Source organism: Artibeus jamaicensis, unplaced genomic scaffold, assembly GCF_021234435.1.
Source record: "Artibeus jamaicensis isolate MK-2021 breed Jamaican fruit bat unplaced genomic scaffold, CSHL_Jam_final contig_332, whole genome shotgun sequence".
Lineage (NCBI taxonomy): Eukaryota > Metazoa > Chordata > Mammalia > Chiroptera > Phyllostomidae > Artibeus > Artibeus jamaicensis.
In genome coordinates, this window is record NW_026521788.1 from 20,379,748 (window position 1) to 20,406,760 (window position 27,013).

Here is a 27,013-nt window from a genome sequence, read left to right on the forward strand (position 1 = left end):
CAATAAATGACATCATTAAGAGGGTAAGAGACTTCTGGCTAACATGGAGGTACGGGTAGATATGCTTCACCTCCTCACACAAGGTCACAACTAACCTCAAAACAAAAAACAACCAGAACTGCCAGAAAAATCAAACTGTATTAGAAATGGGACAAACAAGGATTTAGAGGAGAAATACTCTTCGAGAAGGGTAGGAGGGGTGGAGATGGGAGCCAGGGCAGAGAGGATGCGTGTGGCGGTGGTGAGGTGGGCGTGATAAGGCAGTGGTGGCAGCAGTCGGCATAACTGGCAGTCCCACATTCATGTGTGGTGGATAAAAACTGGGAGGGACTTAGGGGGACACCTGGGGAGCCAGCAATCCCAGCCCCAAGCCAGAGCACAAAGCCCAGGGTTCCAGTGCCAGGATAATAAAGCCTCGTAACTCCTGGCTGTAAAAACTCAGTGGGGGTTGGGCCAGCAGAAGAAATTGCCAGTCCCTCAGGAGAGTTCATTTTTAGGGTCCCCACAGTCCTAGAACATATGCAAACCCTCCCACTCTGGCAACCATCACCAGGGCATCAGCTAGAGGGGCACCAGTCACACATGGGAAGTGGGTGAAATGACTGGAAACAGAGTAAGTGCTGGGCAAGTGGCATTGTTCCCCCTCTGACTTGTCTTCCATGTATAGCAACACACAGCCCCAAAGCAGTTCCTCCACCCTGGGGAATACTTAAGGCACCTCCCCTTACAATATAACAGGTGCACCAAGACAGGAAGTCAAAGCAGCTCTACCTAATACACAAAAACAAACACAGGGAGGCTGCCAAATAGAGAAGACAATTATATGGCCAAAATGAAAGAACAGATCAACACTCCAGAAAAAGAAGTGAAAGAGAGAGAGGCAAACTATCAGATGCAGAGTTCAAAACACTGGTGGTAAGGATGCTCAGAGAACTCACTGAGTACAGCAAATGCATAAAGAAAGAAATGAAGGCCACACTAAGTGAAATAAGGAAAAATCCACAAGGAGCCAACAGAAAAGGGAAGTAAGCCAGGGTTCAAGTCAACAATTTGGAATATAAAAAAGAAATAAGCAACCAGTACAGAATAAAGAAACAAGAATTCAGAAAAACAAGAAGAGAATAAGAAGAATCTGGGACATCTCCAAAAGTGCCAACATCCAAATCATAGGGATGCCAAAGGAGAAGAGGAAGAGCAAGAAATTGAAAACTTATTTGAAAAAATAAGGAAAGAGAATTTCCCTTATCTGGCAAAGGAAATAGACATACAAGTCCAGGAAGCACAGAGTCCCATACAAATTGGACCAAAAGAGGCCCATGCCAAGACAGATCATTATTAAAATGCCAAAGTTTAAAGATAAAGAGAGAATCTTAAAGGGAGCAAGAGAAAAGAAGAGAGTTACCTACAAAGGAGTATCTATAAGACTAACAGCTGATTTCTCAAAAGAAACTTTGCCGACAAGAAGAGACTGGCAAGAAATATTCAAAGTGACGAAGAGCAAGGTCCTACAACGTAGATTACTCTATCCAGCAAAGCTGTGATTTAGAATGGAAGGGCAGATAAAGCACTTCCAAACAAGGTAAAGCTAAAAGAGTTCATCGTCAACAACTGAATCTTTAAAAAAAAGGAAAAAAACAAACAACTAGAACAGGAACAGAATCATAGAAATGGAGATCATGTGGAGGGGGAGAGGGGGAGAATAGGGGAAAAGTTGCAGAGATTAAGACGCGTAAATGGTAGATACAGAATAGACAGGGGGATGTTAAGAACAGTATAGGAAAGGGGGAAGCCACTTGTATACATGACCCAGGGACATGAACTAAGGTGGGGATTGCTTGAGGGAAGGAGGGTACTGGGAAGAGGGGTCAGGGGGAAAATTAATTAGGACTATTGTAATAGTATAATCAGTGAAATATACTTTAAAAAATAAGTGAATAAGCATGTCATACACTGAGAATGTATTCATAATACATATATCTGACAAAGGATCCATGTCCAAAATAGATACAGAACTCTTACAAATCAATAAAAATTACAACCCAATTACAAAGTGGACAAAAACTTAGACACTTTTACAGAAGATCTCCAGAAGTCCAAAAAGCCTATGAAGAGGGATTCATCACCAGTTCCCGCTGGGATATGCAACTTAAAACGACAGCAAGACATCACTACACAGTGCCCCAGAAAGGCTAAAATTTAAAAGATGGCAGTGTCAAGGAGAGTGAGGATGTAGAGCAAGAAGAACTCGCACACGTTACTGGTGCAAGTGCAGATTAATTCAACTGTATAGGAAAACCATTTAGCAGCATCTATTAAAGTTAAACCCATGTTAAAGTTAACTTTGCAGTAATACTTCTGAGTGTGCTATCCAAGGTAAATTAACATTTGTGTCTCCCAAAAGACATATAAGAATTTTCACACCCCCTCAATCATCAACATGAGAAGGTATGACATTGTAGTATAATTACACAGTGGAATATTATATAGAAATAAAAAGAAACAACTCAACAGCTGGTATAGTCCCCAAAATGTTGTTTACTGAATGAAACCTAACTCCAAACAGTATATACTCTATGATTCCATTTATAAAAACCAAAGAATAGGCAACTCATTTATGGTGATATAAATCACAGAATAATGATTCTCTTACGAAATGAAGGATAAAAAGTTATTTTTCTTTTTTTTTTGTTTTTTACAGAGAAGGGGAATGAGAGGAACTTCTGAGGTGATGGAAATATTCTATATCTAGATGGTAGATATACATTGTATACATATGTTAAAATACATATATGTGCCCAAATTTCATGTGTCCCCTCCCTGCTCTGGAAAAAGTTGGAGTTTTTTTTTCCTTTGGACAATGTAAAACAGAATATCACTGCAGTTGAGGGCTTCAAGCACATATGAGAGTGGGGTGTCATAGCAAGAATTGGGGGATTAAATAAACTTATGCATGCCAAAAGCTGGTTTACCCCACTCCAGGTTCTCCTCCTCATGTGGCTCCCTTGAACTAAGTGAGCATTTACTCATGTCTCATTAGCCAGAGTTGTATCACATGCTTAATCCTAATCCAATGAACAGGCTAGGGATTGTGCAGGATGGGGCTCTCCCAAAAAATCAGGACAACCTTGAAGTCTGTCATCACCATTATTCTTATCATCACACATTTACCATAGATGCTCATACCCTACAGACTTGACTGTATTTCCTAATAAACCAAAATTACCCAAATATTCCCGCATCCATTATTCTGAGCAGCTTCTCAACTATCAGAAGCCTAGCTCAGCTCATGGAGCAGCGACTGCAAGGGCCCCCAGCCACCTCCACAGTACGGCTTCCCTGTTCAGGACCCAAATGCCCAGGAGATCAGTTCCGATCGGACTAAGCCTGAGTCGCATGGCCCCTGGTCTGCAGAGAGGGAGAGGCAGCACCTGGCTGCTTCTGTTTCTCAGTGGGAGTTGGGCTCTGCCTCTTTGACTGCTCACAGTGACAATCTCCCAGTCCAAGGTGCTAGGAGGACGGTATTGGATGCTGCATGACTCCAAACAAATATTCATAACTACAAAAACATCATGATCTGGCTTTAATATTGAGCTAAAAGTTGAAAACAATTTTTTCTGTTACTTGACCATCCTTGAGTTTACCTGATGCCCCTTTTTGACTTACCGGTCTGTTTTCTGCTCCTTAGCGCAAAGCTGTGAATCTGCTCACTGTGATTCAATACACAGCGTGTGCCTGGTCTCTGAGCTCACAACTTCCCACTCATCTGAAGCTCTCTGGTACACAGGACTGGTGTGTGGCTTTGACTCTCTCTGCTGTAAATCCCATCCCCATCAATCAGTGGTCTCTGTTTAACAAAGACTCAGTATAGCAGTTTGCATGTGTGTAAAACAGAAAGTAGGATTGATCAATCTTCCTCTTAACAGAATCTCACTAGAGTACTATATACTTTTTGATATAGGGATCAATTCCCGTGAGAAAAGATTACAGCATAAATTTGAAGTGAATGATGAACACTGCCAAGCCAACTCCCTAATACTGCATAAAATAAAGTTTGTTTTAGCTCCCCTCAACATCAGTGTCTCTTATTCTTGCAGGTCTCAGCAGCCCAACTTGCTCTGCATATGGTGGCATGTTTAATTAGTGATCCTTCTGTAAGTGTCTGCAATTAGCACCATGATGATTAATAAAATAACTCCTTTAAAGCTCCATTTAGCTAGCAGAACTGCACAATCAGGTATAATTAATTCATCATTAATAAATCATGGCTGATTAACTAATCTGTTTATTACCAACACATTACTAAACAGCTCCCACCTGAGCACAGCTAATTTTTCTATGCTGAACAGAACTGGAAGCTTAAAAAAAAAACAAAAACAAAAAAACAGGTCCTCTAAAACTGCACCAAGCAGCAAGTATCTTGGCATGGTCAGGGAGATTTTGAGACGATGCACATTTTAAAGTTACTGAGCTGCATGAACAATTGTTGCTTGGGTGAAAAGAAAACAGTGGCCAAATCTGGAGTCCTGACCACCAGTGATTCTCCAACTTCAGCACACGCCAGAATCACCTGGAGGGCTTGTTAAAAACCAGAGATCTTTTTTTAAAAAGATTTTATTTATTTATTCTTACAGAGAGTGGAAAGGAGGGAAAAAGAGAGAGAGAGAATCACTGATACATTGCCTCTTGCATATCCCCGACTGGGGACCTGGCCCTCAACCCAGGCACGTGCCCTGAGTGGAAATCAAACCGGCGACCCTTCGGTTCACAGGCTGGCACTCAGTCCACTGAGCCACACCAACCAGGACTAAAAACAGATTTCTGATCACCGCCTCCAGACCTTCTGAATCAGTAAGTCTAGGGGATAAGGCCTGAGAATTTGCTTTACTAACAAACTCCCACCCAGGTGGCATGGATGCTGTTTGGGGACCACATTTAGAGAAGCATAATTCTACCCTTTCTCATATACTTGGGATGACCCCAAAGTCCTTTCTATAGATTTTATAATTTAAAAAAAAAGTAAAATATCTTTCAGCATTCTTTATCCGCCCTTGTGTTTACATGCTTTCTCTCCAACTGGATTGTTAAAGAATTAATTTCTTTCATTTCTCAGACACCACAGAACCTAACAAATACTTTCTAGATGTAGAAACTCTAAACAAAACCCAGACACGCATTCATCTCTGAATTGTTGTTCATGCCCCTGCCTTCCGGAGCCCTGCCCTTCAGTACTCCCCTGACTGTGCCATACCACTCGGTGTCTGCGCCATCTGTAGGCCCTAATCACTGACCAGTTGCAAGGGCTCATTATCTTTTCATGAGAGGATGAGTCTGGTCTCCCCAGTCCCCTGAGACTTCTGTAAGCTCCCTTTCCAGTCGTCTTTTTAGCCTGCTCCCCAGTTCTCCACCTGTCCAGCTTCTAGCTGGGCGTCCTATGCACAGAAGACAGCAGATTACATTTTACCAACCATGTCTGATTACCAGACAGTGGGCCTGACCCACAGGCTGTGAATGGGATCCCAGCTGCACACCTAACTTGCAGAATACATGGAAATGACAGCAAGGGGGATTCCCACCCTGAATAGAACTTGGAAAGAAGCCGTCCACCCTCTGAGAGTTAAACCGTACCAAAAAACAACAACAAAAGAGAAGTGAAACACATGGTCAGCTTACAGCAGTGGTTCTCAACCAGGGTGAAGATTTTTGCCCCGGGGCCCCCACCTCAGGGGTATTTGTCAATGTCTAACAACATTAAAGGAATAGAATGGCTTGCCCAGGCAGGTGACTCAGTTGGTTGGAGCGTCCTCCCGTACACCAAAACAGTTGCAGGTTCAACCCCAGTTGGGGTGCATATCGGGGGAGGCCACCCTTCCATGTTTCCATCTCACACTGATGTGTATGTGTGTGTCTCTCTCTAAACTCAATAAATATATCTCCTGGTGAGGATTTTTTTAAAAAGGAATGGGACGGCTTGACTATATTCTGATCGCAGAGGAAGGCAGGGCTGGGCAGCAGTGGAGGCCCTGGGGAAGGTTACTCAGGAACACAGGAGGGCCCAGCCCGGCTGGACCTGGGAGAGAGGCAGGTGACATGCAGCAGACTCACGTCTCACACAAGTGTAGGCTAAAGTCACCGTGTCTTTAAAAATACTGTAAAAAAAATGTGTAGGATAATCAAGAAAATGTGCTATTAACCGGATATTAATAGTGTTCCAATTTTTAAATGTTGTACTGGTTTTTCATTACTGTGTAAAATCACCACAAACGTAGTGGCTTAAAACAACAAGCATTTATTTCACTTTCTGTGGGTCAGGCGGGTCCTCTGCACGGCCACAATCGAGGCGTTAGGTAGGCTGGCGTCTCAGTCTCATCTGAACACTCAGCTGAGGGGAAAGATCTGCTTCCAGGCTGACTCGGGTCATGGCCAGTATCCAGTTCCTTGCTATTGTAGGACTGAGGGCCTCGTTTTCATGCTGGCTCTCAAGTAGAGGCTGCCCTCAGCTTCTAGAGGAAGCGAGAATCACGGGGTTACCTTAAAAGTCTGTCTTCCATTGATGTGATATTAGTGTTGAGGTTACTATTTTTTTAGGAGCCCTTATGTTTTAGAGCTAAATACCGAAATATTTGCAACGAAACTATGTCTGTCTGGGATTTGCTTCAGAACAATTCAAAAGGGAGGTATAAATAATTGACCATGAGTTGAAAATTGTTGAATCTGGTAGGTTCATGGGAGCTCATTATCTCCCTACTTTTGTGTATGCTCGAAATGTTCATAATAAAATTAAAAATAAAAAGTTCCCATGCATATTATCTACTGCTGCAAAACTAATTATCTCACAACTTTGTGACTTAAAACAACAAACACTTTTTTTTCTGTTTCTGTGCGTCAGGAATCTTGCACAGCTTAACTGGGTGCTTCTGGCACAGGGCCTCACAGGGCTGCCATCAAGGAGTCAGAGGAACCCCAGGCCTCCGAGGCTCCAGGAGCTAGAGGGTCTGCTTCCAAGTTCATGCATGTGGCTGATGCTCAGGGGCCTCAGCTCCTTGCTCACACTGGGCAGCTGGCTTCCCACAGAGCAAGTGGTGAGGAAAAGAAAGCAAGAGAAAGAGAAAGAGAGACACACACAGAAGTTGATCAAAACATAAGATGCAGTCTTTTATAACTTAATGGAAGTGACATCCTATTACTTCTGGACATTCTGCTGGGCATGCAGACCAGCCCTGGTGCAGTATGGGAATTGACTGTTGTCAAAATTATCCTTGAAAACCCTATGAATAACCTATAAAACCTAGTGTGCAGTTATACCAGTGCACAAGCCCAGCACCGCCAGTTTTTCTCCAGTGCTGGCACACGTCACCATTTTATTGAGTGCTGGATAAAGCTGTCGGCTTGAAGTTGGAATCATGGTTGTTCCCAAAATAAATATATTTAAACACTAAAGTCACATATGGCATTGCCCCGAGCATATAAAGTTAAATTCAAGTAAATTAAGTGCAGGATGATGGGATTCTAATGCATCGTTCAAGTGAGAAAGCTTATCACGTCTTGATGACATCTGCCATTTGGGTCCATTTTGCTGACTCCTTATTTTAGCTCCATAGTTACCAAACAGCTTTCTGACTATAATTTGGTTTTCCAAACAGAAATGCAAATAGGGAGAAATGCTCTGATCTAAATCATTCCGTGGTTACATTTCTCATTGTAAAATTAAAAGTTGGCGTCTGGCTTTAAATATCGGTCTGTATGTGCTAGGTCACTGTGAATCTGCACCTGAGAGACCAATTCACTCTTGGTTCACCGACATGATAGGCTTTTGAGCCTGCTCCTCCGAGTCCGTACCAGGGGTGTCCAACCTGTGGCCCAAGGGTCCCACACAGCCCAGGATGGCTGTGAATGCAGCCCAACACAAAATTGTAAATTTACTGAAAATGTTATGAGGTTTTTCTATGATTACATGTCACACTGTATTTAATGTGTGGCCCAGAGATGCCAAAAGGTTGGACACCCCTAGACCATGATAAATTTACCCAAATAATGCCACCCAAGGGGGAATCATGGGAGGGGCCTAAAAATCTTCTCAAGGTGTGATGGCTATACTTACTCCCCCACACTTCTCAGGTCCCTTGCTATTAGATGGGAGGATGTAACCAGTTTTGGTCTGTAGACTGCAAACAGAATTGACACATCACTTCAGAGCCAAGATACAGTGAGATTTTCATATGCTCCTTCCTCCTGCCGCAGCAACCATGGAGGCCACACACTGAGACAGTAGAATGCAAAACCAGCCTGCGCCCCTGCACGATCATGATGAACGGAGCCCCTCTTGACCTGTGATAGACAGAAAATCTGAGGGCAAATAAAAGTTTGCTGTATTAAACCACTCTGACTTCATAGATATTTCCTACTTTAGCATAACCCAGTGTAACTCAATACATCACGGAGGCCAACTTTGCAGGGAGCACATTTTTCGATCAATGGTGACCTTACACTTGAGTGCTGGGATACATCTCCAACAATCTCTCTCCTCAAAGCCCTACACCCACGCTTAGTAAGATGAGGTAGGCAGGAGGTGGGCAGAAGCAGAAGAGGCAAGGAAAAACCTAGCAGGACTACAGATTTTAAAGCCCCCTCAAACCTGCCCTGCTCACATCAGCAGAAAACTCCCTCATGCTAATTCTAGAGGCTTTTGCTCCTGCCTCCCGAAGATGTCATTTCATTTCCTCCTGTTTATCCATTGGAGTGTGCCTGTCCTTCCCCACTGCTGCCTCAGCTTCCCTGGAGGCCACTTCTGGAGCACTGCAGCCACTGTGGCTGCTCAGTCTTCAGCAGGCTGACCAAGAAAACACACTAAATATTACAGTTGCCCTGTCTATTCTGACTCAACTCTCCATTGCTAAATGGAAAAATTTTACTTACAAAAGTAAATATAGGGTTTGAAAATATAGAATGAAAAGTTGACCCAGATGCTTCAAATAGCAACTTTCACGCAAAAAAAAAAAAAAAGAATTTAGTCATCTCAAAGATTTGTTTCTCCAAAACAGCTATTAAGAACTTAGCATACATGTAAGAGAGAAAATCCACACCCTCGCAGTTGCACATTTATGTAAAATTATTCATGCAATTCAGCTCTAGGCTGGGAAAACCTTGCATTTGGCCAGAGCCCCCCAGTGACTCTTGCCCTGGTGTCAGGACCACCAGACAAGTTGTGATGAGCCATGTGTGCAGTGCACGGTGGGCCACCAGCCATTCGGTGAGCTAAAGCACCGAAGCCAGTGAATTATTTTCTTCACCGCAAATTGAGGGAAACACAAGATCACTTTTGTAATACACTCACTCTCACATGCCTTAGCAAAAATAAATAAATATAGGAAACATGGTAGCATTAAGGTGAAAAATGTTGGGACAGCAATTTCTAACTGATCAGCTAGCAGTTTTTGAGACAGCCAAGAACTGCCACCAATAAGGTCACGTTAAAGAAACACTGTTTAAAAAAGAACCCTCACCCAAGAATATATGTACTGATTTTTAAGACAGAGGGAAGGAGAGAGAGAAACATCGATCGGTTGCCTCTTGTACGCACCCGGACCGGGGATCGACCTCACAAACTTTTGGTGCATGGGAGACGCCCCGAACAACCCAGCCACCCAGCCAGCACAAGAAACGCTCTTAATGACCTGAAACAGTTCCCATCCCAGAGTCAGTTATGGGTATTCAATATTACAGATTTAACAGAATTTAAAGTTGTGTGAAAACCTCTTTATTAAAGTAAGAGAAGAATCCCTTTTAATTTATCACTCTAAAGCCATATATCAGATAAAGATATTAAATTACCTTTAGTATTTTAATTTTATTACCATGCTAATACATACACATTTTTTTTAATTTCTGGGTTTTTTAGTTACTTAGTTATATGTCCTGATTTTTAGTTATTGAACTCAGTGTGTTCCAATAAAGGAAGTAATTTTTAGATACATTAAAATTACTACCAAACATTCCTCACACATGAACTGTTTTCACTGTTTATTTTCATGACCCATCCTTGTCCACATAATTCATATACTCATAGCATAACATTGCTAACATTTTATAGCCTGCTATAATTTTCTTTCCTAGTATTATATCATAAGATATTTTTCTGTATTTCTACATAGTTACCATGTCTTTTTAATGGCTGCAAAATATTCTATCACATTAACCTAAGTTTAAATGGTTTGATTTTGTTCCTCATAAATTTGTTCCTCATTCTGTGATTGGTAGTCACAAAAAAACAACCTTATTCTTTGTTACTAGTTACTTACATTTCAAATACAGGTAGAACCAAAACTCAATAGTTAATTAGGGTGTGTTATTACATCTCCATTAATATGTCTTCATTCTTCTAACATGAGGTCAAGTAGACTACTATGCAAGCTTGCTAAAGGCAGCCCCTTACATTCTCTTTGCGAAAACTCGTTGCAGATAGCTGCATCTGCTCCCAGCCGTCTCTAGGCCGTCAGTGTGCCCTCCAAAACAACAGTGGCGCCGCCCCTGATGTCAATCCGTCCATCAGAACGCAGTGAAATATCCAGCTCTCCTCCTCGGCAGGAACACTGAAAGGCTGAAGAAAACAAAATGAATCAAAAATTAAGATCATTTTCACCCTTTTTAATTAAAAGAACCTAGTGAGACACCTCTTATTACAAATTCCAGAATCCTTTCCGTTGTATGTACAGCCCAGCCCAGTGGGTTCTCCTAAGGACTGGGGGGCCACAAATACAACGGGATCCACAAAACACACAGTTCCATGTCTTCCCTTCCCTGAGCCCCTGAGCTACTTCCTCTCTCACCTCCCCAAATGCCCCAGACACACCCCACCTGTAATTTCCTGCCCAGCTCTGTCCAGGAGTAAGCAAGGATGTGTGAAGACAGATGCTAGAACTAGATGTCTAAGAAGATCAGGAGAAATGGTCTTGGCCCTTCTGAGAAGGCCCCATCTCTCCAGGTCTGAGTAAGATAAAGAGAGTCCACTTGCTCATTGTGGTCATCAAGCAACCACATGTGTCAGGCAAACAAGGGGCACGGCCTCAGCCTTGCTGGAGCTCAGTGCTTTGGGGAGTAACTGGTCTCACCTAAGAAAGAGCAGCCACCCCGCTGTCCCCAAGTTAGTGTCACAGAGGCCTAGCCCTCCCACTAAGACCTGTACTCGTTAGGGTAGGACTCATTTTAATTATTAGGGCAATGTAGCCTCAAGTGTCTCAGATCTATTTTTCCTTCCCTGGAGCAATATATTAATCTCCCAGAAACTTGGGCCAAAAGTAAGAAACCTAACTGATCATTCAGTCTAAACTTGTCACATCACATATAATTTCTCTGGGACAAAGTGACACAGCTTGTTAGTTTTATTCAACAAACATTTATCGGGCGCCACTGCACTAGAAGTGTGTCTGCGTGTCGGGAGGGCAAAGGTGGAAGATGTTTGAGATAGGGGCTCTCTTGCATTGAAGGTTCAGGGGGAGGAATTTAAAAACCTTTCATTTTCTTGTGAGTGCTACATAAGATTTTACTATATCCTCAAGTGGAGAGTACATATGAGAAGGAATACTAGCTTAAGCTTAGGCAAATTTTTTTTTTTTTTACTGAAAAAGAGCTGTCCTACCATGCATAACTTTCTTCCCCAGTTGCTGGGACCAGTAGCTGCTGAGAACGGCATGGGCAGACCCTTAAAAGAAATGAAAAATGATCATGCAGTCACGAAGGAAACTGTGGAGACCTTGTGGTACATTTATAAGCAGTCACAATCAGCTATACAGTTGGACTAAACCTTAGATGACTTAGTCGTTATGTTGCCATGGCCACAGCAGTGTGTGCAATTATGAATGGAGATAGAAAGGAAGACTTAGAATTTATGGATAAGATTCTCCAAATGATACATTTGCTATGCTTTATACTTTCTGAAGGCTGGATTAAAGTGCAGGTTTTAATTCTTGTCCTGTCTATAATTCACTGTCAGACCACGATAGGAAAATCAAGTCCTTCACAAGAGTCTTTCTAGATCTTTCCAGGGAAAAGTTCTGCTTCCTCCCAGGATGCACACACAAAGAAAGGTGGGAGTTCTGACAAAATGCCAAATCTTCCACCAAACGCAGTCCCAGGCTTTCAGTGGCTAAAAAACTTTCTTTCAGTGAGGTATTGTCTCACATGATTGTACCCTAGTTTTAGATCAGAGAATAGACAGTAAAATGAAGAACAAACTATAAAGTAATAACTGCCAGAAAAGTCTTCGAGGGAGAAAAGTTCGGATTGGAAAAGGCCCCTCTTTCAGAAAAATGCAGTAAATGTTATGGGAAGCCCACATGGTGTGAGCAGCCACGCAGTTTGCCTGAGACTGTCCTGGTTTTAACGCTGAGGTTCCACGTGCTGAGAAACCCTTGATTTCAAGCAAGCTGAGATGGTTGGTCATCGCTGTCCAAAGACCTTTCCTCTCTAGAGAAGCATTATTCCAGGGGAAACACGCTTGTCCTCTGTGCCAATTAAAATCTTTGTAAAGCAGCTGTACGAGTATAAATCTACTCAGAACTTCTTGTCCATGGGGGAAGGGTTGAGCTGGACTGTTTGGATGTCATTCGGGCATTTTCCTGAGTCTTTAAAAGTGCTTGCTTGCTGAGTTTGGGTTTCACATGCCTTGTTCCTGAGAGAGTAACTACGTCCTGACTCCACCCCAGCCCCTGCCATCTGACCAGGACAGGAGCCTGCAAGTCTCCGCCCAGCCTCCTCTGGCCTGGCCACCATCCCACCCATGGAGCACTGCCCACTTGGGCTGCTCAGCCCACTCTTCTGAAGAGGATGAAAGTAGGAGACTTCCCATTCTTGCCCATCTTAAATCTTATCCCTCTGCTTCTGGCTGGGAGATCTTCAATAACCCTGTTCCCAAACTCACCCCACCTTCTTTGGAGGCAGGTCTGGGAAAGGTGGAGGGGAAGAAAAGAAACACTATTCCTGTCCCTCTTTCCACTTGCAGCCCAGGAGTTCATCCTTCAAAACCAATTCTTATCTAGATGTCAATAATCATGCAGGATGGTCACCGGAAAGGGCAAAAGACATCAGCCCCTGAACTTAAAAAATAGCAGATCTGGAGGTGTTTGCTCAGGGAGCCAGTTTCATGGTTATTATTAAAACAGCTAATAGTTACTGGGCACTTACCATGTGCCAAGAACTATGATAAGTACTTAACTTGCATTGAGTTTCAGTAACCCTCTGGGGATTATTTATATTTTATAAAGGTGAGAATGTATACTTCTAAAAGTTAAGTCATTTACCCAAGGTCAACAACTAGGAAACTAGGATGCACACCCAGGCTGTCTTGACATTAAAGTTTAACTCTGCTAGACTGCTTCCTTTTTCTGTGTTTTCACATGAGATGTCAGTGAAGGGATGGGGGCAGGGAGGTAGGGAAACAGAGGCAGCTGAAGGCCTAAGCAATCTGAAGGTCGCGGGAAGGGCACTTAAACAGCTGTTTGTTATCCTCCCACTCCTCACTGTTTAACCCTCCCCAGGACCCACGTCAAAACTTACCTGTTACAGGGTCTTCTGCCACACCAACCCACGGAGCAAAATATCTGGAGTAAAAGTCAAATGCTTGGGTCTGCCCACCAGGCTGTCCTTTAAGGGTGAGAATGAGTCCTTTCACCTTCCCTGTGTTCTCTATTTGCGGCAGATTCTGTGTGTTCACTTTCAGTTTCTCCAGAAATGACCTTGTTCATAAATGGGATGCATTAGGACAAACACATTCCACAGACCACCCACTAAACAGACTCTGCAAAGCAGGCGAGAGTGTGGCTTCCCCAAACAGATCAGCAGGAAGGGAAAAGCAAATGGAACATCTTCCCACCTGAGAACAAAACTCTCTGGCTGCATAGATCACAGTCTGACTGGACACAGCACAGCCAGACCAAGTCAGAGCTATAAATCTGGGTGCTTGGCCCTCCCCAAAGTGCTGGCAAAGCCAAAAACCTCGTTCACCTGTCGTAAGTATCACTGAGCCGGACCAGGAGCATCCGGGTATCTGGAGAGTAGCGGATGTCCTGCACCAGTGTGTCCCCTATGGCAGCCTGCGGAGAGAGATCAGCCTTCTCAGGAACGTGCTGTGGGTCGAGCCCTTGGTCCCCTGCATGGTAAACAACCTCACGTGCATCTGCAGTGTGCCGGGCACACCCATGGTCTCTAATCCCCAAACTTTAGTTTGGTTTCAGGGTTAAGGTGTTGCCTGAGGAAGGTCATTTTCCTGATGATTAAAGAGGCCTTTAAAGGAGTTAAGCTCAACCTCTGGGAGTCAAATATAGGCATTATTCACAAGCGTTAGTTAATATGTGCCTCTACGTACTTCCTTCAAATGGGTATTTTCCCCACAGATCAGAAGGAAGACTTGAGCCCAAGGTGTCACACGCACGCACACCTCTCGACCCAGGTCTTGGGAGCCCTGGAGTCAGTGCTCTGAATTCCCGCTGCCTACCGTCCTCTGCGATGGGAGGCAGCCCTCGTGCCCACCCCTTAGAGTCGTTGTGGGGATTCAATAAAACACGTGGAGTTCCCGCGGCAATGATGAGAACATTCCACACGGTGAGGACTCGGGGCTGGTGGCTGGATTGGACTTGGGGACCAAAGGACTCACCTTCATGCCGCTGCTCTGCTTGGCAAGCACACTCTTTTCATTTAGAGGCGACATCGCAGGTCAGTAACATAGCCACATTTTCTAAAGATTTTTGCCCTTTATGTAAGACTGTGAGGGACATTTTGAGGGGACAAAAGCCCCTCCAAGCACTACCACGGGATGCCAGCTGAGCAGATGACAGTGGTGATGACATAGGCATTGTCTGGCAAGTATTGGGTGGCTTTAGGTCAAGGACTGAGATGCTCCAAGTCCCAAGGGCAAGATTCCCTCCACCTCAGGTTTCTGGGCTACCTGCCTCTGTTACCACAGTGAACCTTGTCCTTTCCTCTAGAAACTGGAACCCCACCAGCCAGACCCCACTTTCTCTCGGGGACCTTCCAGTCTTTCTAAAGGGTCATCCAGCCCTTCTCTGAATGGATTCTTAGTTGATTTGAAAGTTGAATTCTGGGCCGAGAATCCTATTGCCAGTTTCTAGGAACACAAAATTACAACACTCATGATAAATAACCCTTTGTCATCCTCATTTCACAACGCTGACCCTGAGGCTTAGAGGGGTCAGGTTCAGCTCTTTCTACCACAAACAAGGTAGAAAGAACCTGGAACATTTTCCATTCTCCTGCCAATGGTTCTCCCCCACCCCCACTTCTGCCAATGGAGGCTAATGTTGACAATGAAGAGTCAGTGAAAACTGGTTAACTTTTTCAGCAAATAGATCTAATATTGAAATTCAGACTCGGGTGCATGGTTCACTATCCATTCCAGCTTAGATTCGAACACTGATACTGGTAGCAGGCCTGTCTATTGGGGTCAAATGGTGCCTCAGCTTTGCATTCAAACAATACCAAATGTTCAAAAACATGAACTCAGTTTTTATTCTTTTCACTAACCTTTATCAAGTCTCTTACTTCATGAAAGTCCTATATGAGGAAAAAAGACAAAAATCATTGGAAAGTAGGCAAGCTGTCAGTTGTACACAGTTTATTAATTGGAAAGAACTGACCTGGGGTTGGGCTGGATAAAGAGGCAAGTCCAGGATGATGCCATCCTCTGCTTTTCTGGCCTTTAGTTCCCCACTCAGCGTCACAAAGGTTAGAGTGCTATTCACATTTTCTGGCAAAAAAAAAAAGTCTTATTTTGTCAATCAGAAAACTGTTTGAAAATGAGTCAAGAAACAGGAAAATAAACCTTGTTATATTGTTATATATGTGTATGTCTATTTCAGTCACCATTGTCTTAGATTCTCTGGCACTGCTGTCCTTTCATGCAAGGGGGGGCTCAGGTTTGGTTTGCTGAGGTCCACAGTGGGGAAAACCCTCACCAGATTCTAACTTGAAAACTAAGAACATGGCGGATTAGACTTGGCATCATATTGCAAGGCTTCAAATCCCAGCTCTTTACTGCCTCCTAGCTGTACCCTTGAGCAAATTATTTAACCTCCTTAAATTTCAATTTCCTCATCAATAAAAAGAGGTCAGAATTAAATCTATACTGATTTTACCAATAAAAAAAGGGTAATGATTAAGCCTACCTCATGGGGATGCTATGTTTTCTAGTACAATTTCATATCAACCTACAATAACTGTAGAATTAGAAACTCTACTAGTCTAAGATATGCCGAGTGATGATAAACAGAACATACACGTTATGGACAACAATCTGACATGAATAAATAAGATTTATTTTAACTAAACCAAGCTATACATAACATTTTGATTTAAAGCCTAGACTATAAATGCTGATATAATAGCCCTCCATGCATGTTTCTAATACAACCCGAGCCACTTACCTAACTTCAGTGTGTGTAACATTTTTGGTGAAACAAAGATTTGTGACATAATTCCTTCCCCCCCCTCAATATGTCTGTAAAATTTAAACATATCTCAAAGGTGAGGAAATTCAGCATTGTTTATTACCTTTCACTAAGTATAACTGGTGTTAGACTATTATTTACAAAGCAGTTTTTAGTATCTTATCTCATCTAGCCTTAAACATACTCAAAGGGAATCTGAGAGCTATCATTACAAACCTCAGCCTCATACCAACCAAGGTGGGGTTTTCAAATCCAACTTCCATAAAGTCTGCTTTTCAAGACTGAGTTCCTAAACAATATTTTATGATGTTTGCTTGCCTTCATTCTAATCCCCTAACCACTGAAACCAAAATTACCTTTTTAAAACAGGAAATGGATTACATTACAGAGGTGCCTTGGCCTAACTCTCAATGTTACCTCCTGCCAATCACCCTCCCCCGCAGGAAGCTCCAGCCCTCAGGTTATACAGACAAGTGCCGCTGGAGCTTTGCACTTGCTGCTGTCTCAGCCAGAAATGCTCTTCCTCCCACTCTAACTCTTTGCACAGATGGCTTCATATTCTTCAGCCTGAAGGTCCCCTTCTCTAATGGATGCTGTTGTCCTGCAATGTCTTACAGCAGTCACTTGGTTCGCTGGAAAGAGTATGAGAATTTTAAAACATATTTGCTACTAGCTAAGTGATAGGTTCACTTTTTTTTTTTAATCACATTACTTATTTTGTGAAACAGCACAGCTGCAGAAGCCAGGGTAGCATGGCCACAGAGAGGGACCTCACTCGCTGGTGTGAACCACCTTAATCCGAAGCAGGAGCCTTCAGAGAAAGACAAATCGAAGAGAGACAAAAGTCATTCTCATACAAATGAGCCACAAAATTTTCATTTTCTTATTCTTTTCTAAGTATTTCATTAGTGTCAATCAATTGCTGAAGCATGCTGTGAAAGAAGGAGTGAACTCTAAGCATGCATGCTGGGGCTCTTGGGTACTAGATCTGGGGCTGAACCATTCAAATTGACCAACCCATTCCCCCTGATTAACTGAAAACCAAATCGGATCTCCCCTTCTCTCTCCTCTCTGCATGCAAATAGCAAGTGGGCATTACCCTTAAGTATCATTCCCCCACTGGAAAGGCAGCTTCTGGTACCATTCAAGAATGGTTTTAAAAAATGCTTATTTACTTTGTGTAAAGTTGTCAGTTGGGTGCAGTTTTCGAATAAAAGCAGTTTCTGAGAGGTTCATTTCCCTTGCAATTTTTTGATGCAAGTCTTCATCCAATTTCTACATTAGAAACAAAAAGTTGATAAGATCCCAGAAATATAAGTCAGACTTCTTTGGACAGCAACGGCCATTAGTTAATAACACAATTTATTAATATTAAAACCTGCATGCTTAAAAGAAAATAATTGCCAAGGAATTCAGGCACTTTTCTAAAGATTGCTTTTTAGAAATTCATGTCTGAGCACCTTATGAAGAGCTGTGTAGGTATATAAAGCTAGAATAGACCCTGAAACCCAACTGGCCCGTCCTATCCTTTGTCAGATTTTTACCTAAAACAATCTCCACAAATGGAAATATCACAATCTCCCTTTCTTGTTGGATGAGGAGATATTTGGCACTCCTTCGAGGCAGGCTGGACCACTCTGCCTCCATTTAGGCAGGTTCACTCCCTTTCATGGGCCAGGCCTCAGGCCAGAGGTCGCTCTCTGCAGGATGCCTTCCAGACTGCTCTGCCCGCAAGCACTGTCTCCTTCCCAGTGCTCAGACAACCTGAAATCACCTAGGGTGTCCTTCACTGTCCGTGCCCCCACACTTCTGACTCAGAGCTCTAAGAGGGCACAGACCGCTATTTTGCTTTGTCCTGGCTTAGAACAATGCGTTGTATTCACTCCAGGATGGAAGAGGCTCGATAAACATTTGCTGAAAGAATAAACACATTACTCACTTAATCTTTGTTTTAAAAATCTTCAATATAGATATTTTATCCACTTACAGATGAAGTTAAACAGAGAGGTTGTCTAATAACCTACGATCACAATATACCTAATCAATGGTAAAGTGATTAAGAGTGTGGGCTTTGCAAATGGTAACAACCAGAGAATCTAGAGGAAAGGTATATGGATGTTCATTGTACCACTCTTGAAACTTTTCTGTAGGTTTTTAACTTTCCAAAATAAAATGTTAAAAATAATGTGAGGCCCTGGCAGGTGTAGCTCACTTGGTTGGGGCAGCTCATGATGTTTCTCCCATCGATATTCCTCTCTCTCTCTCTCTAAAGGCAATGAAAAGAATGTCCTTGGGTGAGGAATGAATGAGTGAATGAATGACTGAAGTAGGCTTCGCACTTGGTCAGGTGACTCAGTTGATTGGGGCCTCATCCCACACAACAAAGGGTTTCGGGTTTGATCCCTGGTCAGGGTGCGTACCAGAGGCAACTGATCAGTTTCTCTCTCACACTGATGTTTCTCTCTCTGTTCCACTCTCTCTAAAGTCAACAAACTTGTCCTCAGATAAGGATTTTAAAAAGTTGTTTTAATAAAAATAATGTGGGCTTTGGAAACAGAATTGGAGCTGTATCTGGACCAGCCCCTCGTAGCAGTGCGAGAGTGGGCAGGTCATTACCCCCAGGGAGCCCCAGTTTCCTCGGAACCTCAAATTCCTCAGTTTAAGGGATTTTAATCCCTTAAAAGGGGATTAATGGTATTAAATCAAAGAATTATTGTGAAAATACATGTGTACATACCATATTTTCACACACAGACACATTCTTTTTACCTCAAGAAAAAAATGGGTCAGAAATATGCATTTTCCTTTTGAGAATAAAAATAAATTTTTAAATCCACATAATGCTTACTAGCTAGATTTTGAATTCTAAAGACAAATAAATTTTTGCTTTGGCCAAAGTTACTATTTTTGAGATCCTGAATGCCAGAAATAAGAATTATAACTTTATACTAATAAATTCATAATTCACTTAGCTGAGTTATACAAGTTAATCACCCTTTGTTTTTTAGTTGTTTCAAATTCTTTTAAAACACTTCCCATATACTTGTGTAGGCATTAAACAGTGGTTATTGTGAAAATCAGTCATGAGTTTTAAACTATCAGCTGGTATAAAAATCCTATCAAGAGATTTACTAAGGTTTTCTTAAAGGAGCACTATATTCAAAATCTATAGAAATTCTATAGTCCTATAGAAAGAGAAATCACTTAAGAAATTGGTAACTTATTTTCTGAAAACCCAAACATAACAAATTGGTTTTGTTTTTTATGTAACGTTTTTCTTTCAAAAGGTTAAATCTAGTAATGCATGTAAAGTGCTCATAATAGTGACCAACATGAGCAAGTACTTGATTAATGTTACCTTTTTACTTTGAGTGACTGAAAGTCTGTGCTTTAACCTGCCACACTGCACCGCCTCTCCATAACACAGACAAACTGTTCTTATCCCTTTAACACACTGCAGACAGGAAAACCAATGTGCATCAGGTCAAATGGACCCCTACAATATTTCTGAGGGAAAGCAGCAATCAGTTACTGAGCTGGGCCAGCAGCATCAGCAGCACCACCAAGGGAATTTGTCAGAAACGCAGCGTCGGATCCCGTCACGGGCCTTGTGAATCAGAATCTCAGTTTTAACCAGGCCCCCAGATGACCCGTCTGCACATTACAATTTGAGAAGCCCTGGTGCATACGAATGGCCCTGTGTTCTTGTGGGGAGTCAGGACAGACACAGAAAGCAACAGTGAACAACACTAGAGAGTACCTGTGAATGTGAGACATATTGTGTACAGTGTGCAACTGAGATACATCAATTTTGACAATAAATACGTTAGGCCTTTAAAGATGAGGCCTTGAAGTGGACCTAGAAAAAGGGCAAATTTTGGTGAGTTGGACAGGATAATGTGTGCAACGTTAAATGTGAGCTTTGTATTGGGGATGCTTCTTGGGAAAGTTACTTGATCTCACATCCGTCGGTTACATCTTTGACACTCTAGGATTCTGTGACTTAAGTAAGAAGAATTAGGATGGTAGGATGAAATGAAATAAGCCCCTGTCACAGCTGTGGGCCTGGAGAATGAGAAGTCCCATCTGAGCAGGGGAAGCGGGTGGTTGCTGGAGCATTCCAAGCAACAAGGCAGCACTTAAGAATTGAGCTTGGGCATGCTTTCCCTCTGGGAGCATGGCTGCACCTTTTCCTTCCTCCTCTACTTCCCCCTCTTCTTCCCCCCAAGGCATGTTACTTTTGCCTCTCCCTCTCCTAAACTCTAAGGGCCCTTCTTCTGCCTCTGTAACTTGTTTCCTGAGCCTACGCAGCCCAGCTGGCTCACTTTTACTACCTCTATAACCTTCTAAATAAACTTTCTCATAATTTGGAAAAAAAACTGAAGCACTTGCCATGGCCTGTACAATGTTCTCTGTGGAAACTGGCCCACACACCTGTGCATACAACACCTAAGAGAAAGTAGAAGCCATTTAATTCCCCAGTGCAGAATCTGCAATCAGAAGACTCAATGGCCAATGGAGGGGTGACAAAGAAAAGCCTGCGTGGGTCTTCCTGGGTTTGCCTCCCTGGCACAGGAACCTGCAGTGCCTGCCAGTCCGTCCTCTCTCTCTGATCCAGCCACACTCTCCCTACCCTTGTCCTTCCTTTCTTTACCTATTGCTTCCCTCAACCTTTAGGACAAGAGTCTCTGAAAGCATTAAAGCATTCCACTTTGTAGCCAAATTTGCCATCTATTGGTAATAAATTTCCTTGCAAAAGGGCTGTTTTGCACATCAGCTAGAACACATACTTTACTGACCACCAGCTCTTTAATCCTCTCTACCTTGATGAATTATACCAATTGCAATTTGAATTTCTGTAACTATTCACTGTCCCAGGACACTTAAAATCACCTATTTGCCTGCGGGACCAGAAGACATAATGTCTAAAGTTTCATAATAGCAGCTCTCAGTATGCACCATATGAGGCTGAATTTCTACACCGGAACTAAAGGGCAAGATACTGGTGACTCATGAGAAGGGCAATACTGGCTCTACTTTGAGAACTTTAGAAACAAAAGGAAGAGGCCGCATTCATTTAAAATACTGAATTTGGGTTCCAATCATTTTTTTATTTTACACTACAAGCTTATTTTCCTTTTTCTATATTTGAGTTTTTAACTATATTTTATTGATTATGCTATTACAGGTGTCCCCGTTTTTCTCTCCCCTTTACCCCTCTCCTCTCTGCACCCACCTCTACCCTCCAGCATTCCCCTACCCCTTAATTCATGTCCATGGCTTGTACATATAAGTTCTTTGGCTTCTCTATTTCCTATACTGTTTGTAACCTACCCCATGTCTATTTTATGCCTACCAGTTATGCTTCTTATTCCCTGTACCTTCCCCCTCTAATCTCCCCCTCCCCACGGATAACCCTCCATGTGATCTCCATTTCTGTGATTCTGTTCCTGTTCTAGTTGTTTGCTTAGTGTTTTTTTTAGGTTCAATTGTTGATAGTTATGAATGCGTTGTCATTTTATTGGTCACAGTTTTTGATCTTTTATTTCTTAGAAATATTTGTTTATTTGTTAGTAACTGTTAGTAACGCAGCACAAAACAGTGACAAACCAACAGCTTTTAATTCTCTTGCTTTAAGATCTTACTTCCTTTGGCAATGTCATGTGAGACAAATTTCCAACGGCAAAAACAGAGCTATGATTTTTTTTTTCTTCTGAGTTTCAATGTTCTGCATCAAGACACTGAGTTTCCATCGCCTTTAAGGCCCACAAAAAATTAATGATCAGAAAATCAAAGTAAAGTTTTAAAATACTCCCATCTTGTGGCAGTTTTGAAGTATGACAGCCTAAACATAACAGTCTTGCTCTCAGTCTTTGTCCCTCTGCTGCAGATACAGTCCAGCAAAGAAAAAGTAGTTGGATGTAGAAAGTTCTAAATCGTCCAGGAGGAAATAAGAGACTCCTTCTAAGGCACCTGGATGATTGTGAAGTTATGTCCCTACAATGCGGTTCTCCAACCACAAGTCATCTTTAGTCGTTCCTACTGGTTCTTGCGCATGTCCAGTCTCTGCAGCTCCGTCTGGAGCCCAAAGCTCGTACTCACTTTCCATATTCCACCCACCCCTTCCCACCAATCAGAACATCAGACCAATAATTCTTGGTTAACTAGAACTCTTCAGAAGTTTTGCCATAATTTAATTGATTATATTTTTTACGTTCACTCAACAGATATTTAGTGCCTCCCGTGGGCTAGGCCAAGTGTGTTGGAACACGTCTAAATGGATCTAAGACTGTGTAGAATGTGCCGTCTAATGAGGAAGACAGGCATTGAGTGAAGTACTGGAGTGATACTTGTTACTAACTGAGAAGGAACACTAAGGAGGGCCGAGGAAGCAATTAAAGAGAACTTGTCGTTGAATAGGGAGCACAATGGTTAAAGCACAGGCTCCGCAGTCAGACAGACCTAGGGTGGGATCCTAAAGTCAGCCACTTAGGAGTGCGTGACCTCTGGCAAAGTACTCAAGCTTCCTCCGCCTCTATTTCCCCATCTGTAAAATGGGGGTAATAATAACAAGACCTACTCATGGAGTAGTTGTGAGGATACAATGAGATAACATATGAAAGCCAAGCAGCACAGTTTGGGATGAATTTGTCTGAAGTCACTGCTGCCAGAGCTGAGGGTTATGTTCTAGAAGTCAGTGAGGATAGTTGGGAAGCAGAAATCCCTACATCAACATCTCCTCTTCCTAGACATCGCTCTTTTTGCACAAATGCTGGACAAAGGGAAACCCTTCAGTATCCTAGAGAAGTCTTCTCTGCACTCCCCAATCTCTTTTCTGGGCATAAAAATGAGATACGAGGTTGAAACACCCTAGAAACCCCAGGAGCCTCTGACTGAGTGTGGTCACAGAGTCTCTCTCTAAGGGAGGGCACCGAGTTTGGAGGCGGGCAGTGCACCAAAAGCTTCCCGACATGAGTTAAAGCATGGGCTGAACACAGTATTAGGCTTCTTTTCTTCCTTAAATACATAATCTGCTAAGCTATACAGGAGTTTTGGGTGTTCTCTAAATTTAAAATTGGAAGAGCAAATAGTTCAGAAACTGAAAACTAAGCATTCTTCTTTAAAAATGTGAAACCAATCTTCCTTGCCATCACTGGAATTATTATTAATGCTTAAAAGAATAATAATTATTTTAAACAGTAAATGCCAGTTGAATTAGAATAAGTGTATATATTGGGCATACAGAAAGTGTTTAATGGAGAATTTTAACAGAAAAACTCAGGAATAAACTTCCTTAGTACAGGTATTCTCTGAAGCAACAGATCTCAACCCGAGGCAATTTTTTATTGCCTTGACCAAGAGGGGAGGCAGGACTGCTGTCATTTAGTGCGCAGAGGCCAAAGATACCAGTAAACATTTTACAGTGCACATGACAGCCTTATACAACAAAAAAAACACGCTGTCCAAAATGTCAGTAGTGCTACGGTTAAGAAACCTTGTGCTAAACACACACACACACACACACACACACACACACACACACACACACGAGACCAGCAACAACCAAACAAAAAAATGTGATGATTTCCTAGAATATGAAGGATAAATATGGGCTCCCTACCCCTGAAGATATGTTATTTTTCACAAAATGTTGAAGCTGGTTTACAGAAGAATAAACAAAACATCACCCCTCAGTATGGTCAAAGGCCTCTGACCAATCCAATAGCTGGTTGTGAGTGCTTATAGTTCTTTACTTAGCTGTCATTGTAATGTATCTATTTCATTTTTAAAATATTGTTTCCATACCTTTTTCCATGTGTCTACATGGTCTTTATTGCCAAACTTATTGTCACACGTTTAGGGACACCATCAGTTTTTTAAGACTTTAAATATTTTGCCTGGCCAGGTAGCTCAGTTTGTTAAAGCATCGTCCCAGTACACCACGGTTGTGGGTTCGATCTCCAGTCGGGGCACATACAAGAATCAACAAATGAATGCATAAATAAGTGGGACAACAAACTGATGTCTCTCTCTCCCCATCCCCCTTCCTTTCTCTGTAAGGTCAATAAATAAAAATTTTAGAAAAGGATTTTAAATATTTTATTCAAATATATGTTCCATTTATCCCTTAATCTGTTTTTGTTTTTACCTAATATACAGTATTATAAGTTCCTCATGTGAGAACATGAAAAATGTACTTGTTCTTAAAGAAAAGCACAACTTTAGAATGTTACAAAAGCTCTCAGAACTCTGTTATCCAGAATTTTTCCCTTTCCTTCCAGCAGTCTTTTATCAAGCATTTAAAAAGCAATAACCTAGTCCTTAGTCTGTCCACCAAGTTATTCTGTGGTTGGTCTCATCTTGGTCAAATTTGAAATAATTTTTACAAAAGAACAAAACAAAAAGAATATTCTTTAAAACCCTTCATTTAAAATGTGAACCATTTTCTCCTCCGTAAAATCCAGCACTGTTCTCTGAGTGCCCTCTGTACCCAGCAGCCGTAGGTCTTTCAGCCACTGTGGTGACCACTGATTCATGATCAGGCCCACATGTCTGTGACCATGACCCTCACTAGACTTTGAGCACTTCAAGGGCAGACAAACTTACTAATCTTTGTACTTCCTATCAGTAGCCCAGCGCCTGGCTCATGGTAGATAGTGATAAATATCTGTAGAATATGTTAATGACAGGCTAAGCACCTGAATCATGGCCAGCATTATAAGATTTAACACTTATTTGCCTCTGATATTTTCCAGAGTTCACTTGTCCTCTCTCTAGGCACTTTAGGTATCCACTGTCTCCAGCCATGGATAAGAGAATCCAAGGGCAGAAAACACACTTTATATTTCCTTTATAACTTTTATTGATCATGAATTAGGTAGGGAAAGTGCTAAATTCACCTCCAGGAGAACAGAACTTCCATGTCCACAGAACAGAAAACTAGCAAACTGGTCTTTAGATGCCCATTCAGTTGTCCCTGACAGGCCATCAGGTTAGAATGTTCTCACAGGTCTGAGGCCCAGAAGAAGTGAACTGGGAGACTCTTTAGAGAGTGTCCCCCGGGTCACAGACTTTGTCTTCTTTTTCTTTTTGCCATTGGTACTGAAGCATATTGCTTTTAATTAATTAAGTTCTTTGCTTCAAGTTTTATTTCCTAGTTTTTCCAAATATGTAAATAAGATGTAAAACATATTTTAATACAGAGGTAGATAAACATAGAGATATGTAGTCAGGTAGATGAATAAAGGGTGAGAGATCCTTAAGTCTGTTATTTAGTGAGGATATTGGAAACAAAAGGAGTTAATTGAGGAAGGATGCTAATCCTTGTCTTCAGTGAAAATTAAGTACAAAAATCACTCAAAAGTATTTTCAAAACTCCCAGAGATGTTATATATGGAAACATGGGCAGATAGATATGCTAAGACTCATGACAAACAGATGTAGCCAGTCACAATTTCTTGAGGTGAACTTGTGTTTGCCAGATTGTTTCTTAAAAAAAAATACACAATTGAGAATCTGGTTGTTAATCATTCTCTCACTAACTCTCACAAACTCATTGTGTTGATAGAGCCTATTAACTTTATTACTTTCTCTCTGCATTCTGTAGTTGAAAGAATGCCAGCTGCAACACTGCATAATGAATGTGTTGCTAAAGTGAGCTGAGGGCTCTTGAACTCTTGATCACCATTTTGCTGCCCCATTTGAGAGATAAAATAGGGGTACCAAGAATTCAATTAATAGTATTCACCTGTCTCAGAAGAACCCCAGGATGCCATTCCCCATCTTGACTGCACAGTCGCATCCTGTAGGGAGATTAACAGACAGTGCTGGCTGTGTTCCATTCTGGCTGTGTCCCAGAGATTCTGTGGTCATTGGCTGGGGGTACAGCCTGAGCACAGAAGTTTGTGTTCCCTCAGGTGATTCTAATGTGCAGGCCAGGTTGAGATTCATGGCACAGGAATGCCTCAACACACTATGTCCAACTTAATATAAAATATATTTAAGATGATGAATTGCTTACTGTGTTTTTTTGAAGTAATTCTCACACATACCCTCACACTAGCTTCTCTGAGTGGAAGCGCACCTCAGCTTATCAGCTAACACCTAGGGACCAACACAAAGCACTAAGGTCAAGGAATATATTTAACTGTTCTGTTAATACTTATCCTAATCAAAAAGCCATTTTTAAATAAGATTTTCAAAATCCAATTTGAATTTTTCTTGCTCAATGTAGTATCAGCCATGTCCATTTACATAAAACTCACCTAATTTTATTCTCCTCCATATTTGGTACTAACTAAATGAAAATCTAATGGGTAAAAGGGAGCTCCAGTTCTTCTTTACACAAATTTTAATTTCCCTGCAATTAAGCATGTAGGTGTAAGCATTCTCTCCAAAGTTAACTTGCAGTTATGAATATAATTGCTGATATAATTTGACTAAAAAGAAAAAAACACAAATGTAAACAAACTAGACCTGATTTTTTTATGATCTCACCTTTAACAGGAACCTAATCAACAAAACAAACAAGCAAAGTATAACCAAAGACACTGAAATAG

At 41.9% G+C, this 27,013-nt stretch overlaps 1 protein-coding gene across 2 annotated transcripts in view; it reads right to left on the reverse strand.

The window, feature by feature from the left end:
• Nucleotides 1–9,726: 9,726 nt before the first annotated feature.
• The window catches only part of PBLD (phenazine biosynthesis like protein domain containing), a 48,232-nt gene continuing 30,945 nt past the window's right edge, over nucleotides 9,727–27,013 (reverse strand). Inside the window, exons 3-10 of one of the 2 annotated variants that reach the window (XM_037144411.2) lie at nucleotides 17,630–17,729; nucleotides 17,167–17,265; nucleotides 15,645–15,754; nucleotides 15,532–15,561; nucleotides 13,996–14,084; nucleotides 13,549–13,727; nucleotides 11,633–11,695; nucleotides 9,729–10,594 (exon numbers count right to left, since the gene is read on the reverse strand). In XM_037144411.2, the coding sequence (XP_037000306.1) occupies nucleotides 10,482–10,594; nucleotides 11,633–11,695; nucleotides 13,549–13,727; nucleotides 13,996–14,084; nucleotides 15,532–15,561; nucleotides 15,645–15,754; nucleotides 17,167–17,265; nucleotides 17,630–17,729 (783 nt within the window). In that variant the 3' untranslated portion in view covers nucleotides 9,729–10,481. Of the gene's footprint in view, nucleotides 10,595–11,632; nucleotides 11,696–13,548; nucleotides 13,728–13,995; nucleotides 14,085–15,531; nucleotides 15,562–15,644; nucleotides 15,755–17,166; nucleotides 17,266–17,629; nucleotides 17,730–27,013 lie in introns of both variants that reach the window. The other variant, XM_053663919.1, reaches the window with a different exon arrangement.